The 16,622-nt window shown below is 40.2% G+C and overlaps 2 protein-coding genes across 3 annotated transcripts; one reads left to right on the forward strand and one right to left on the reverse strand.

The window, feature by feature from the left end:
* Positions 1 to 1,255: 1,255 nt before the first annotated feature.
* Positions 1,256 to 8,597, reverse strand: LOC145462447 (uncharacterized). 2 transcript variants are annotated; one of them, XM_081445980.1, is made up of 4 exons: positions 8,429 to 8,597; positions 3,124 to 3,446; positions 2,045 to 2,324; positions 1,256 to 1,929 (listed from the first exon to the last, which is right to left on the reverse strand). In XM_081445980.1, the coding sequence occupies exons 1-4, from the start codon at positions 8,531 to 8,533 to the stop codon at positions 1,639 to 1,641; spliced, it is 999 nt and encodes a 332-aa protein (XP_081302106.1). In that variant the 5' UTR covers positions 8,534 to 8,597; the 3' UTR covers positions 1,256 to 1,638. The 2 variants fall into 2 exon arrangements, with proteins under 2 accessions (XP_081302106.1, XP_081302105.1); XM_081445979.1 differs by having other exon boundaries at positions 6,480 to 8,507.
* An 87-nt stretch (positions 8,598 to 8,684) lies between these two features.
* On the forward strand, positions 8,685 to 16,446 carry LOC145462454 (uncharacterized). Its single transcript, XM_081445990.1, has 4 exons — positions 8,685 to 9,112; positions 13,883 to 14,144; positions 15,188 to 15,335; positions 16,026 to 16,446. Exons 1-4 carry the CDS (start codon positions 9,004 to 9,006, stop codon positions 16,419 to 16,421), a joined length of 915 nt encoding a protein of 304 aa, XP_081302116.1. The 5' UTR covers positions 8,685 to 9,003; the 3' UTR covers positions 16,422 to 16,446.
* The last annotated feature ends 176 nt before the right edge of the window (positions 16,447 to 16,622 follow it).

Consider the following 16,622-nt stretch of genomic DNA (forward strand, 5'->3'; position numbering starts at 1 on the left):
TGGTTTTGAGGTTTTCTCGCGTGTCCTGAACTTTATTGTGATTGGTTCAGTACCAAATTAACCTTTTGTAATCAAATTTAAATGTTCACGGTTTTCGGAGTTTCACAGTAATAAAACAAAAAAAGCGATTGCATAAATTTTAAATCCACTGTCCAAATTCCTGAGTCCTCACATTTTCAAATTTTATGGCGAGTCGACCATTTTCGGTCCGGGATCATTTACGGTACAATCTGGGGATCATTTGGGGTCCTGGGGGTCATTTGCGGGCCTGTACAACGTTTCTTGACTCTCCGCTGTGCAAAGTAACCCCAATATCGTTTCCTCGTTTCTGGCGCTTATTGTTAAAAATGTATTTTTTTTCTTTTGTTGAGGCAATATTTGTCTGAAAGTGTAGAGTAAGCATTTTCGGCCAAAGAGGTGAAAGCTCTCTCTTATCGGAAATTGTGATATTTTAGTGAAGTATTTTACGAGTCCCTTTGGTAATTTTAAGTAACACGCATCAGTTGCACCAAGCACACTTAATGTTATTAGCCTGCGATTAGGCCTACTCGCAGGCAAACTTAATGTGCAAACACTTCAGTAAGCTTCTAGCCTACAGAACAGGCGGATTAGCGGGCAGTGTGCGAAACGCAATACACGAGCGCGGAGCGCGACCACGAGCTCCTCGCTCGTGTATCGCGCTTGACGATCTGCTCCGCTAATCTGCCTGTTCTGCAGGCTAGTAAGCTTCAATTGACCAGGCCAGGCCACTCAGAGCAAAACACGTTATTGATTGGTCCACTTGGACTCACACTCCTTACCTCAGCACTATAATGTGAGAACTCTGTACATGGAATGAAAGCCCAGCAAGCCAAATCTCTATGAGGGACTAATGATATGATCAGAAACTAGTCCTGGCTTTGCCCAGCTAGCGAGAGCAAACGGAAACCATTAATTACAAGATAAGCTGAAGGCAAAGCGCTCTTGGGCGGACCAACAACACGAAAAGTCGACCTGCTGTCATTGAATGAGCAGTAATTCTCAAAGTTTTCATTTTCACCCCGGCACGAATTGTACAGAATTGTAATGTCTTAGTAGTTTTATCAAAGCTGCCCTATCATTGGATGATTCCTACAAACGTGATTGGTAGAAAATCCGCTTACTGAGGGAGGATGTGAAAGTCACGCCCGGACCTGTCGTGAAAGGCTACACACTGAAAAGAATGAACCAAGCGTAGGGAATCTTAACTCGATGCTCTTGATCTCAAGCTAAGAGCTTCCGAATATACTTTTTATTGCAACCGTACAGGAAAAAATGCTCAAAAATAGGCGTTATTTATCTCAACATTTCAAAACTGATATAAACTATTAATACAAAATTGTGTAGACATGCATGGTAAGTATTTTACCTCCAATGCACGAAAGATTATCTAGAAAAGAGTAAGCAAACTGCGCCACGCTCTTTTATTACAGCTCAATATTTCAAAGGAAAATATTAACCCGATATCTCGAGTATTGTGATTTGGTAGCGTCTTACAGTTTGCCTTTACTTTCAGCATTAACAAAGATTGCAAGCTAATTACGACATCTTCCGGTCAACCTTTTCATTCTCTTGCGGTGCTAATTAAGATTAACAGCAACATTATTTCAACGCGACAACTTAATTATTTTGAAATTGTGCGAGTGATTGGTAGCCAACATTAAGCTTGACATTTTTGTTCTGACGCAGTGATCTCAGGTAGTTAAAAGCCGCCTTCTCCTCGTCGCTGGTTATTCCAAGCACTGAGTACATGTTCTTCAAGCCCTCAGATCTCGCTTGCTCAACCACTTTAAGCGCTTCTGCCTTGGCCCCGGCGTCAAGTACGGTTGCTGTGGCGCTCGCATTCTGGGCTATTTCTCTGGCCTCATTGTAGATTTCATTTCTGAGCCTCTCAGTTTCCTTGCGAACAACCTATGATGTATAAAAATTGAGAGGATTAGCTACCATAATTTATTTTCGCTCGATTTTTGCTCTAAAATAACTCGTATTTCCATAGCGGAAACGACAAATCTTCGAAACTGTTTACCTTCTCTTGCAACTCAAACTCGGCCCGTTCCTCCTCGGCCGCCTCCGTGACTTGACGGAGATACCTACTCTTGACGTCATCGTGGATGTCAACAGCGAGCAGCTGGAAATATCTGACCTCCACAAACATTCCTTTCTCATCGTTCTTACACCTGGCGTTAGGAATGCAGTAACCACATGCAGGCATATCTTTTTCTTTAGTAGGACATGTCTCCCTACAGCAGCCATCCACTCGCTTGGCCAGAGCTTTGAACAGCTCCCTTTCTATGTTTTCTCGTTTCCTGATACAGAAAAAAGCAAAACAAAAAAAAACAACAACAATGGTTAGAAAGCACGTATGTTCTCAGGTAGTACTGAAAATAGACGAAACATCCCATTATTCGTGTCTGTGTCTTGAGAAAAGAATGAAAGCATGAGAGCCAACTCCAGGTTCTCTTGGGTAAAGGGAGAGAGAGAAGAGAAAGAAAATATTATGGGATTTTAGTTCTTCCCAGCCCCCCCCCCCCCTTATTTCCTTCCTAGTGATTGCTTCTTGTTCGAGTTCTAGAGGGAACTACCATGTGGAAATGGCTGTGATATATTTTAATCACTGAATTGCTCTGTATTCACTGAGTTGTTTTTTATTCGTGCATAGTTTGGTCTGTTAATACTTGCTCAGGACTTGGGTTGAAAACCTGTCATTATATGCTCAAGAAGGGCATGTAACAAATAGACCGCCGTTATCTAGCTTATTACAGTAGTCCCAAAAAACAGATCATTCCAACCTTCAACCAGGAGGAGGGAGGAACAAGGGGGCTAATCCCCCTTCTCCCTACTTTTTTAGCCAATTTTCCCTCCTCTCTACTCTAAATATTCTATAACATTTTATCCCCATCCAGGTCCATCCCGTTTTCCCTACTCCCACCATTTCCTTTTGTCCCTCCCCCCTACTTTTTCCCCCTATTTCTCCATGTTCCCAACTTTTTTGGGGTCATTTCTCCCGCCTCCCTATTTTGTCCCCACCCCCCCCCCCCTCCTTAGACAGAGTTTAGATAGAAAAAGCTACTTTTCTAATCACTAAAATTTAAAAGGAAAACAAACCTGATGTAATCATCAATGGGTAAATCCGCAGCCCGCCCTTTAATGGCGTCAATAGCTGTTCCCCTGACAACCGGTTCGTAGTCGACATTGTAAGCTTCGTGTAAGTCTGGCAGAAAGTCCTTTCTCAGGAAATACTGAAAGGAGCAGCTGATTTCGATTTCGACTTTATCATCCGTCCACACAGAGATCTCATCAAGTTTGACAAAATGAGCATTGGCTTGAAACACCTTGAAGGTGTAATCTGGACCTACAAAGTATCGACCAGAAGTGAACACTTCACTGACGTCCACAAAACCTGTTGACTTACGTCTCTTGAAGCCAAGCTGTGTGGAAATACACAGAGAAAGAGGTGATCATGAATCAGTTTAATCAAATAAGTTTGCCGCAGAACGACTAAGAGGATTATGCAAAGTACACCCACCGTGCTCGTTTCAGTGCAAGTCAGAGTAATGATTATTTTTTTTCCCTTACGTTAAAACAGAAATCTTAAAAAGATTAATTACCATTGGTTAAAAAGTTAAAAATTAATTTCAATTGTCTAAAAAAGTGAAAAATATATATATTTTAATTACTGTAAAACATATTTAAGGTCTTAGGACTATTTCGGAACGGGAACAGTGAATTTTGTTTCCCGAGAATCTTAATGTCTCCCGAGACGAAGTCTCGTAAAACATTGTTTGACCCATTTGTTTTGCTATATATCAAAACAAATGGGTCAAACCGTGGAAAACCAATAATTACTTTATTGCCAAATGACGTGCAACAGCGGTCAACATTTCGCGGGTAACAGTGGCGGAACTGTTTCCCGTTTGACGTCATAGTTTTCGCACTACTGTTGCCCGCTCATGGCATTTGGCGGGAAACAGTTTGATTGTTAGATGTCATGTGACCACGACCTTGCTAATGAATAGGCGCGCTGCAGCGAGAAAAACGCCAGCTACATAACAATAAGAATTATAGACTAATATAGCTTACTACTATAGTAATACAAGACACAGAGTATTGACAAGAGATCTCGATACTTTCACTTTCGAGGTTAAACTGCTTTATGATGAAAATTATTTATTGTTAACGGATAAAATGTTCAATTTGTACGACTAACCCCTACATTTTTGGCCCGTTTTATAGCTAACAGTAAGCCCCAATGAGACCCTCATAATTTAGTGGAATTGTTTCGTCATTCAGTGACTAGAAAGTGATATTACTTTGGAGAAGCTAAATTTGTACATTACTTAACCATTACTTATAGTTCAGATAGTTCCGCCGGCAGTACTCCAAAACATGTCAAAAATGTTTCGTGTATAGTTGATGAAACCTTCTAGTTTGTGCAATAACAGTCAAAACAGATGCAATAGTAGTAGCAGTTCAAGATGGAGATGAAGAAGAGTTTTCAAGAATTTGAACCGTTCAAGGTCCTGCAAAAGACTGCTTGGTGCCGCTATATTTCATATGAGCGGGGTTATTGATGTGTTTAACAATCAAATATTTATAACTACTTAATAACCTCGACCGTTCGGTCGTTACGGGAAAATCTCAAACTAAGGTCAATACGGTAGGCCGAGGTTTGAGATTTTCCCGTAACGACCGAACGGTCGAGGTTATTAAGTTGTTTATTATATGGCTCACGAATTGAAGAAACAAAGATTATTCAAGCGGAAGTCGTCAATTTACATCCGGCGATGCGCGCGTTTACCGATTCATTCATCGTCTCAAACCCAGGGCAAAACTACACAGTCAGTGAACTTCACTACTGTAATTCTTTACGGGAAAAATGATTGTCACAGCCCTCGAAAAGGTATTTTAGTATCGTGGAGCCACAACTCGATGAGGGAGATTTTCCAACTGTTGTGGCGAAACATCAACGCATATAGAAAAGACAGAAAGTGCTTCAAACTGGTCCAAACCAACGGTCTTTCGGTGAAAGAAAATACTAATGCTTCAGAATGCACTGCTCAGAATAACTCGATCTTCGCATTCGTTTTCGACAACATATCTTGGCCTTCTTCACTCTGGGACTTATGAATGAACTTTTCAAGCCTTGTGAGCGTCTAAAACTTCCTGCAGGTATCAGAAACACTGCTACCGACAGAAACCGCCCGATTGTTTACATCTGATGATCCTGGAAGTTGATTTTCACTTGCTTGTGTTGAAGCGAGGGAATCTATTTGATGAGAACTGAAACGGAGTTCAATATTTCGGTAATTATTGTGATTAAGATGATGACTTATAAGTTTCTTCGTGGTTTTCTGCTCAGGATACGTGACACATCTGCCGATGGTGTTTTTCACTTAGCGATTTTAGCTTTACTCAACACTCGGCAAACTTTGATTGCTTTTCACTAGTGCTCGCCAAGGTTACCGGTAAGTCAAAAACGACTTCTATATACTACGATTATCAGTTGAGTAAGGCGGGACGAAAGTTTGGTCACCAAGTTTTAACGTAAAAATCGTGTTGTTGTCACGAGCAACTTACCTCGTTTCCGTTGGCAACAATATCAACAGCCGTTGGTCGCCTGTCGCGTCGCCTACAATTTCGCGCGCTTTGCTGCCAATTGACGTCAAAGGCGGACAAGTTGCCAACGGATACGGAGCCAGTTGCTCGTGACAACAACACGATTTTTACGTTAAAACTTGGTGACCAAACTTTCGTCTCGCCTTACTCAACTGATAATCGTAGTAAATTTTATTAAGGAAAAATCCCTAAACTTTTAGCTGCTCGGAATTAAATTTACTTCTCTTACTGTTTTTAATCGGCTTTCATCGTTTCAATGCGCTTGAATTTTCCGAGCCGAGCTCTTCCTAATTTGCATAATCCGTAATCGGCCCGTGGGCATTACGGCTGCATAATGACCGCTCAGATCTCGCTCTTAGCCAATCAGCGCGCGTTATATCGGCCACAAGCCAAAGCCATATAATAAATGCTATTAATTCATGCAGAATATATTCTTGGTTTTATTGTGTTGGCCAGACAAAATAGATAAAAATTCCCGCAAGGATATGAAGGCAATAATCGTAAAGAGTGCAAATTCTTTATTATCCTCAAAATTATCTGCGTAAGAGATTACAGGAGCATTTCCTTAATCTTTCGGGAATAAATAGCTGATCACCTTTCCAGCTCGATTCTCCTGCCCTTATGTCTATGACACGCGGTGCATTGTCTGCTTTGGTAGTCCGTATTGACAAAGGCATAAAGGAAATATCAGCTTTAAAGTTCACGAAAAGCTGATTTAGAATTGCTAGAAAACAGCAACTTCGTTTACTAATCATACCTCAATATCTTATTGTTTACTCATGTGCCACAATGGTGTGTGAACGATTCACATTTCATTAACATTTGCTTCTCGCATAGCTACATACCTCGTAATATTCAACGTCGGAAAAGCTTGTCGACATCAAAATAACGAAAAGAAGGGCAACAAATAGTACACAGACGAGAGCGGTGACCAAAACTCGCATCAGACTCGCCATAATACAACTTGATGAGAGACCAACCGTTTATTGACACTGAGCTAGTGACGCATGCATGACTAAAGGCACGACTCAAGCTGAACAAGGAAGTTTCATTTCACTAATTATTCATGTACTTCTACTGACAAAAGCATTGTTTTTTTGTAGCAACCAAAACAACACATAGCCTAGTATTTCTTAGAGATATTAAGTCCTTCAGTTTTACGCCTCATAAATACAAGAGAACAATTTGACATGATCAGGGACCTTTCACAACTTTCTTACTCAAGGAAATATGGTCAAGTTGTTTACGTGATGTGCCACTAAACGCAATTAAATAAATAAATATTGCTTTCCTTTTGACTTGTAAAATCATTGGCGCTAGCTTGTAAAACTACTCGCGCGATTAGCATTTCGAATTTCAATGGACCGAGTTCAGCCTCGATCTTTCTAGCTTTTGCAGGTACCGACTTCAGTACTAAACTTCTTCTGAACACATAATAAATCAAATGACATCTCATTCTAGTCGCATTTGAACAGAGCCCCGTTTTTGCAACAAGTTGATTTTCCCCTCACATTTTAAAGGGAAAGGTTATCTTATACGTACATTTTCAGATATCAGAAAAAGGCTGCAAAATCAGCGATATTTTGGTTCAGAGCAGAGTAAAGGTTTAACTTACTGAAGCCATCAGAACAGCCCCACCCACTATTTCGGAAAGGTCCGCCGCGGGAAAGTATGACTGTATTTGATAAATATTGGCCCAGTCCTGAAATTGACGACGTGAGCATTTTTGACTGAGGCTCTACAGGGTTTTACCTCATTCTTATTTACATCTATCATCTCCAGTTTGAAACGTTCATCGCACATCACAGGTTATATTGAAATCAGCAGCAAGTAAAACTCGAACATCGAATACATAGGCAATGAAACTGCCTGTTAAGTTATAAAAGGTGTTTCTAGTTTCAAAACTCTCTCTCTCAAGAACATATTAACGACATAAGCTTATAGAAGTCGTTATTAGGCAACAGGCTAAACTTAACTTTGTTTTTGGAAAGTACAAACATTTTTTTCCCGAAGTATCCAATATTTCGATTTATTAGAAGTAGGGCATATTGACTTGGGAAGTTGTTTACTGAACAATGTCATGTCGGCGGACGTGACCATTTTCACGAAAACAACCAATGCATAACTTGTTCACAAATTCCGTGTGCATCAGTGCAGCACTGGAATCAACCCGTCCCCATCTTAAATCGTACATTTAGTAGTGTTATAACAAATGAAAATGCTAAATCACTAACCCTAAAAAAATTTAAATACTCAACTTAACTTATGTAACTAAATGCTTGTTGATTTCATTACATATGTTCAAAAAATATATTCAAAAAGCTTGGCTCAAAACCGAGTTCCTGAAACGAGTTTGTCTATCGTGCACATTAATACATGTGTAAACAGCTTCTCGTACAACATATATATAACAACAACAGAAAAAAACTGTACAGTTCTCTTTAATTTCATGCTTGTGAACTCATTCCTCAAACGTTGAATTTAGCTGTAGCGCATGAAGTTTGAACGTTCACAACGTTCTGAACTGATGACTCAGTGTATCGTAAACACCAAACCATTTAAGAATGATAATGCTGAATCCTTTTTTACAACCTTTGCAGAAATCGAGAATTAGTTGAAAATGTCTTATAACAACAACTTTGCAATGCGCGGGTGAAACTGCTCTGTATCAAGGCTTCATCGGAGCAATGCTAGGGACTTGAAATGATTTGAATAATGTTGCTATAATCGCTGTATTTGTCGAGGATCAATCTTTTCGTGCAGAGAGTAGAAATAATTGAACTCAGAAACTCACCTCGTAGTATTCGACGTCGGAGAAGCTTGTAGGTATTAAGATAAGGATGAGAAGAGCTGCAACTCCTATCACGCCGATAATGACAACCTGAGCAGAGTTCGCCATGTTTTGAACCAGTACAGCGCAAGAAACCCAGTTTAATTATGCATGCATCAGCCGTCACACTAAGCTTTCAAGAAACAATGCGGAATCCTCATATTGTAATCTCAGTGGTTTAATATGTGCGGCTAAGAAAACTGAGCAAAACAACCTGGAATTTCTGCTTGATGGCAATCCAATTTTTCTGCCGTAATTTTGACACTAACTTTGCACTTAAGATAATCAAAGAGAGCAACGGGAATTAAAACCGCGGACATTTCAATCTTTTTTTTAACAGTCATTGTTGTCTGTTTATTTGTAGTCGTCACACCAAAGGAAATTTATGCACATAGTTGAGGGCAATTACGTGATTTTACTCAGTTCCTAAGAAATTAGGAGTTGATCAGGCCGTGCCAAAGTTGGTGTTCAATTCTTTTTCAGCTAGGACCAGTGTTGAAAATTTTGCACTTGCTGACCGAGTGTAGCCTACATTAAACATGGAACAGAAAACCAAGAATGTGATCATCTGTCTAATAGTCGTTGGAATAATCGTCTTCATCGGAGCAATGCTTGGGACTTCTTTACGCAAGCTCAGCACAGAAGAAGGTAAATTTCTTTATACAGTTTTACAGAATAACGCGTGGAAGATTGTTTCTGCAGAGTCGTTTAAGACGCGGGTTGAAACATGGCATGCAAAATTTAGGAAATTCTTTAGTGAACACCGAAGCCAACACAAAACTACATCATATCGTGCAATAAGCACAACAAAGCTCCTGACGCAAATTGATTAGCGGTCAGTACTTCAGATATTTTGCATGGTAGTTAAGTTACATCCGCGAAGTTTTCTTCAAAGGATAGGTGAACATGCATGGCTGCGATCGCTGCCGGGTTTCGTTGACTGATTCAATTAAAACGAACTTTTCTGCTCGAACATTAGCATCTGTGTACAAAGCCAAAAACTGATTTGAATAATTCTGTAAATAAGAGAAGCACAACACAAAAGTCTTTTAAAAGCAAATTGCGTTTACGTTATATAATATTTTTAGGCCAAAACAGTAAGAAACCTATGTAGCTCTACTATTATCAATTTCGCTGATATGCGATTTGATAATTTCCTATTTTTTTAGAAAAATATAGATCGTTTTCACGTGACGTCATCAAATTCCAAAATCCAAAACTAAACAGCTGCGAAAGCTTTTATCCTCATCGGGCATGATAGGATCTAAATTTATATCTGTTTACAACATTTCAGCTCAATAGCGTGCTTGGTTTGGAAACCAGCGCAGTATGAAGTTCCGAGTTATGGCGGTGCGTGACATACCGTTGCGATCGCGTTTGTGCAAAAAATACACACTTACCTAGTGATTCTTAGCCTTTTTAGGAGTTAAAGTGTTGGGAAAAGTGCTTGTGTGAATGTTTATTGGTTCAGTTCAGATAATCAGTCGCCCAAATAGCCAAAGTGAGTTCCAGATGTTTACACTATTTTCCGACCGCCATGTTCGTGGAGCAAATAGCTCCTTATCATGGCGGCAACATACTGGGCTCTGTAAATTTGCGCAAAACATTTCGACGAATATCTGAAGTTTGGGAAAGCGCAAAGACCTAAGACTTCGAGAAGTGTCTTCTTTGCCTATTGACTATAACATTACAATTTCTTGACTTTATCCACTGAATACTTTTCGATTTATTTTTTCCTTGCGTGACAGTGAAAACGATCTATAAGCAATACAACTTGGGTCACGCGTTGTCTTGTGACGTTAAGTCAGCCATATTGGTTTTTGAAAAGTACTATCCGGGTGTGTTCTGTCGCACTTTGTAATAATCGTCACTCTTTGTAATACCTATTGCACTTTGTAATAAAATTGTCACACTTTGGAATACCCAACACACTTTGTGATAACACTAGTCGCACCGTTGTAATGAAAAAGCTGTCGCATTTTGTAATAAGAGACTGTCGCACTTTGTAACAAGAAGATCTGTTAGATCTTATAACCGCGCGTTTAAAATTTAACTGTTTTCTTAGTACTACAGTCGCAACGCAGTGCATATTCCAAAGCAATCTTTGATGATTCATTGATTACTGTAGACATCACAGCACTTGATCAACACAAACTCTATTATCGCACCATCAGTCGTAGCCGTTGTGACATTTCCGATGACGTAATAGTCTTAATCTGGAACTTTCTTCGGGATATGTATGGGCATGAAGATACGAACACTATTACAAACCGCTTTCTTTCTTTAAAGTCACGATTAAATTTAATTGTTTTTTCCCTTGAGTTAAGGGTTAGCAAAGAAGTCGCACGAGTCACATAATTCAAGAATTGCGTTATCTACGGCTATCTTTAGTACGGTGGTTATTTCCCTACCAATGACGTAATCTTTGCACGTTCTGACACGTTGCTTGGCTTGCAAATATTTAATTTTCCTTCTGATCTATGAACCGACTGTGATGAAACAGTCAAAGGATTTACTTCATTTGCATAAAACCACAAGAAATACTCACAAAATTACAAACAAATTAATGACCGTCGCTTCTGCCGAAATAAACTTGCAAAGTAAACACGATCGTATTTGTCACGTAGCGAAAGTGAAAGCTGCAACGTCAGCGCATTCCATGGCTGACGTAATACCTTTTTTCAGCGTATTTATTATTCCCTTTAAATCCAACGCTTTGATAAAACGAAAAGAAAATATATTTTACCCACAAAAAAGAAAACAATATCGGTAAAATTGTCCGTGTATTTATGTTTTAACAGCTTCTGGCGGAAAAAAATCACACGTTGCGTGACTCAAAGTTTGGCCGAGCGGAGGTCTGCGTCTGGTCACCGACAAAAAAAAAATAACAAGAAGATCTTTAAGATCTTACAACCGCGCTTTTAAAAGTTAACTGTTTTGGTAGCATGAGTGACCCGAAGGAAAAAAAACGAAAAAAAAAACATCGGTTTTGAACCTATTTCCTGCAAATTTGGCACACTGGAAGCTGAGAAAATTACTCTATTTCCGGCCATCATTTTTCAGCTCTTTTCGTCATATCCCCCCCTCGGGAGGGTTTTGTAAAGTTAGCGAATTAGTTGCAAGCCACCGTAATGGTGATTGCTGTCGGCGAAATGTTTATTTGCTACAAAAATTGCGGCCAAATCTTTCGGAGATGGAAGTCAGGACATTTGTAAGGATACAGAAAGTAATTTGGGACCAGTTGCTGACTTGTAAGGCTGAAATTATCCAGAAGTAAGGTTTTTTTAACTTGAACGTAACTAAGGCCACGCGGTGAATAAATTATCGGCTCTTCTCACTGTCTCGTTCTGTTTTTTGTTTCGTTCTCTTTTGGAGTCCGCCGAGGTCATTTTTTCGTCTAAATAACTTGAGAAAAGTTCGAAAAAGATGTTCCCCTTGAATTTTCAGCTTTCAGGCAATAATCCTGGATTTTTTTGACCGAAACGTAGGTTCACTGGTTATGTTAATGTGTTTCGGTGGCTATGGGCGACCGTCGCTTCCTTTGTCGACTCAAGCAATGAAGCTAGGTTACAAAAAAAACCTAATAATATTTAGTTCTGGTTTTGTTCGATTTCGTTGAAATTTTAATATGATGAAGCTGGATTGTTAACGAATAGATTTTAATACTGCCGATATGAGGTAGCTATTAACGCTAAAGTGATATATCGCTTCGATGTCAGGGTTTTGAAGAGATTTTTTTGCAACGTGTAGGTTCGGCGTGACTTTGTAATCTGAGATTTCTGTTGACCCTGAAGAAACAAGGTTTGGCGAGTAAACATTACAGATTGCGTAATTCAAAGTTGGCCGAGTGGAGATCTGCGTCTGGTCTCCGACAAAAAAAAAAATTAAAAAAAAATAATAAACCAAGGGTAGAACATGAACCGCGCTCGGCCCATGGCCGCGCGGTTAAAAATAAATAAACCACGGGTAAACCTAGAACCGCGCTCGGCCCATGGCCGCGCGGTTAATAAATTAAGCTGTCACAATGATCATGAACTTCGGGGAAATAGAAAGCATATCTTAAGTATATTTCTGTCTGCAATGCTTCAAACAATTAAAAAGTCAAATTTCTTTTATTTTAGTGAATCGACATAACAGTTCATATAATCTCGGAATAGTTTCATATCCTTTTTTTTCTTTTTATGGTTGTACAATCAATTTATGTGCTAACGAAAATTAATTATTACAGTCAAGTGAACTTTCAATCAATGTGTGTGACATTCAAGTAATTTGATGAATTTTACAATATCTTGAATGCGTAGCAAGCAACGAAACATCTCTCAATCTGCAAAATTTTTGGCAAAATATTAAACGTCAACTTGAAAGAGGCAGTATTTGAACATAAGACACTTCGTCCCTTTGACAGCTACAAATCAATGTCACTCATAAGATAAGAAATTGAAAAGGAGATTTGCCACTGGCACTCTACTTTGTTCTTCGGAAAACCTTTTTAATAAGAAATCTGAGGTTGAGATTCCCCCCACCCTCCCCCCACCCAAAAAAATGTATTGCCTGAAGTAAGAAAATCCTTTGTACCCTGCAAATACAATCGCCGTCCATTGATAGTTAAACAGTACTTCGTTCAAGCCATTCTCCCCATGTAAAATTCAACGGGGCGGGTGTATTCCCTGTTTCCGAGTGCCCGCATCGTTTAGGATTGGCCGCAAACTTTCTTAATTAAAACGAATTATTTAAGCAAACTTTATTACAAAGTGCGACAGCTTGATTTATTGCAAAGTTTGGCAGTCTCTTACTACAAAATGCGACAGCTTTTTTATTACAAAGTGCGACTAGTGTAATTACAAAGTGTGACGGGTATTACGGGCAAAGTGCGACGATTTTATTACAAAGTGCGACAGAACAGGGTGTCCGTATGAAAAAAGGCTCTCAGAATAAACGTCACGGATAGATATTTGGTCAACATATTGCAGTCATAAAGACTAAAGCATACAATTTAAAAGGAACAGAACAATGTTTAATGTCTTGACTAAAAATTTATGATCAAAGTCAAGAAACCTAAAACTCATTCAGGCTGTCAAATTTCTCGCTCTCAAAGTTAACGCTCTGTTGTCAGTTTCGAACGCGATAATGTAATCGGTAATATAGTCTGCAACTTAAATCAGGAGCTTCAGCTTTAATAAAATTGCATTCAATTTGTAGGAGCGGTTTCGGAGCCACCTTAAATTTTTGATCAACCTATAAAAAGCGTTCATCTTCTAACAGGATACATTTTGCCCTCTTGACTAAAGTGTTGAACAAATGTAACGCAGCTTGTGGGGACCCCACTTCGCGCGCATGCCCAACCTTTGATCTACCACTAGTATGCCAACTAATCACTTGTATAATAACTGATTATTTGTTGTTTTTTCTGTCTACCAGTTGGTGTTGCATACAATATTCATCAGAAGGAGCTATCTTCCGAAGTGAAGAGAGAAGGGCTCCATGCCGGCTCGCCAGGCTACAAATTTATTATATTTCCCAGCGTCTTTCAGAGTATAATTTTCAATGAGTTAGAGTGTCTTAACAGGGAAGGCATTGAGATAAAGTTGAACGTACAGTTTCAGTATCGAGCGCGGCCGAACAATCTCCGAGAGATCATTTTGCAGTTTAAGGACAAGGATAATTACGTCAAACTGCTCAAGTAAGCCACTTGTTTGTTGACTTGATAATGACCGAGTTACTTGTAGCATCGTATAAAGGAGTTCATAAGTAAAATTGAACAACATCAAACAGTGTAAGATAGCAGAGGCAGATCTAGGGGAGAGGCCGGTGGGCCCGCCCCCCCTATTTTGGGTACAAACAAAAACAATCGCCGAAGGAAGAAAAGCCGGCAGGGCCGAGCATAACACCCCCCCTCCCCCTCGCCCGCCCCACCTCCCTTAGCTCAAGGTCTGGATCCGCCACTGCATAGCCTAAACATACAGTGGAATCCCGATTTTTTGAACCTCCAACTGAGGGAAACGAAAATTGGTTAGAGAAATCGGGGGTAAAATTACAGTGTTCGACTGAGGAGAAGGAAACGAGTTTTGGTTCGAGTTATCGGGAGGTTCGAAAAAATGAGGGTTTGAGACATCGCGATTCCACTGTAATTAAAATCCATCATGACATTGTCAGTCTGTAGCTAGGAGAAAGCGTTAGACACCCGATGTCTCTTGCATACTTTAATTAACCGCTGTAGACATGGTAGTCCTTCTGCAAACTTTTCAAGAATTAGCCTTCCGACGATGAATCATCAAAGCGTGAGTTACACCGTGAGGTTATTTAACTTCAAATTGATCACAAAATGTTATTAGTGTTTCGTTTGCCTGTAGTCATAGCACGATGGTTTCATTAAAAGAATAATGATCTTGTCCTCACTGCGCCTCCTTACCCTTTATAGGCGCTCCATGCTAATCAACGCAGAATCGAACTCATGGACTCACATTTTTCTGCCAGTATCTTACAGTATCTTTTAACTTCTTAAAACAACCGCCAAAGCCCAGAAATTAATCAAAAACCTTTATGGCGGAAGAATACGCTGTAAGCCAATCACGGACACAGACTAGAACATGCGCATGCCAAATAATCTGATTGGTTGAAAGGAACGGACAATTTCGCGCTGACTGGTTTGGCACGGGTCAGCAAACCAATCAAAAAGCTTGCTTGGGCATCCGGTTTGTCTCATTAATTTGTTTCTATCCTTAGGAGCATTAGCGAGTCCGCCATACATGACGCCTGTAGTTCATTCAATACCACGCAGCTTCAAGCTGAACGCGCTTCCTTTCAAGATCTTGTTCGTAAAACCATTGGACGGAGATTTGACAATGCATGGGCAGATGTTGAAGACCTTCAGGTAAATAACTAGATTTGGCCGGATGAGCGTGGAATACTCAATATTGTGATATAGCTGTCTCTCCTACATTTTAGTACTTCAGGCTCTCATTTATCCCCCATCGTAATGTGTACAGGAGATCGATAACTGTCGATGTATCCCTGAACTTTTTAGCTAGATTTTATAATTTAGATCAAACGGAATTGCGGTGACTTGTAAAAGAAATAACTGTGAAAATTAAACAAACTTAGCCTGTCCAAAGTGTTCAATGTTCGGTTAGTCAGGAAAGCAGTGCGAAAAATGGCAACAGAAAAATTAGTGGAGTGCGATGTTCATCGTTCCGATATCACACTGCTCCTCCGCCCCTTCACCTGGGTCAAGCCCTACACTTCAGCTATTTTCTCGTCCACTGACTAACCGCATGACTGGAACAAGCTAGAACAACTGCACGGTAGCGCATGACTATGAAGTATTATACAACTGAATCAAAAGCACGGATTTGCGGCCCGAGCAGCTTCTGCAACACACGACTCAAATAGTCTTTTTCTTTCCCTGGCTTTTTTTATGAGTCCAAAAGACAGGAAAATGTGGCCAAGGGAGGGAAAATGGAGGGGCACGGGTACACTCTGAACAGGGCGGCGGCTCGCTGTCCATGACAAACCAGTTGAAGAGTTTTGTAATCTGTGAATGAACGTAATTCCTTTACCTCAGGTTCAAAACATCATGCGTCCAGATTCCTATGAAAAGGTTATTCGCACGAAAGAGGCAGCCAAAGAAAATATCAAGGTAGCTGAAAATGAGCGCCCTCGGCTACTAGTAGAAGCAAAGTCTGACAGAGAAGGAGCCATCAAGCAAGCGCAGATAACAATTCAGCGCGCAGAGTCCGAGGCCAGGGTGCTCTTGACCAAAGCCAACGCCGAGGCAAGTAGCATACGAGCAGCGTACGAAGCAGAATCCGCGGCATTCCAGAAGCTCAAGAGTGAGACGCTGAGTAACAGTGTGGCGGGGCTACTGTCTTACCTTGGTGTGAGACTTATCGCTGAGAACAATAACACCGTTAATCTTGCCATAGATGCTCCGGCGAAAACCAAGTATACTTATACTTAAACGGACAGTGTAAGTCCTCGCACTCAACAGAGACAGGATAACTGAAGAAGGACGTTTGCGTTGATTTGTTACTGTTTGGTATAGATTTGCACAATGCTGCGTTAATTTGCGATGATTTGCAGGCTTCACTTAGATCAAGCACAAGTATGCTCGCAAGTCGAGAAATGCTTTCCCCCTTTTTTCTCACTTTGGATTTTCATG

Source organism: Orbicella franksi, chromosome 12, assembly GCF_964199315.1.
Source record: "Orbicella franksi chromosome 12, jaOrbFran1.1, whole genome shotgun sequence".
Lineage (NCBI taxonomy): Eukaryota > Metazoa > Cnidaria > Anthozoa > Scleractinia > Merulinidae > Orbicella > Orbicella franksi.

Coding starts and splice junctions, on each gene's coding strand:
- LOC145462447 (XM_081445979.1), bottom strand. CDS start 6,590: ATGGCGAGTCTGATGCGAGTTTTGGTCACCGCTCTCGTCTGTGTACTA. Junction 3,447..6,479: donor CCGACGTTGAATATTACGAG/GTATGTAGCTAT, acceptor ATTTCCACACAG/CTTGGCTTCAAGAGACGTAA. Junction 1,930..2,044: donor AGTTTGAGTTGCAAGAGAAG/GTAAACAGTTTC, acceptor TATACATCATAG/GTTGTTCGCAAGGAAACTGA.
- LOC145462454 (XM_081445990.1), top strand. CDS start 9,004: ATGGAACAGAAAACCAAGAATGTGATCATCTGTCTAATAGTCGTTGGA. Junction 14,145..15,187: donor AATTACGTCAAACTGCTCAA/GTAAGCCACTTG, acceptor TTCTATCCTTAG/GAGCATTAGCGAGTCCGCCA. Junction 15,336..16,025: donor CAGATGTTGAAGACCTTCAG/GTAAATAACTAG, acceptor CCTTTACCTCAG/GTTCAAAACATCATGCGTCC.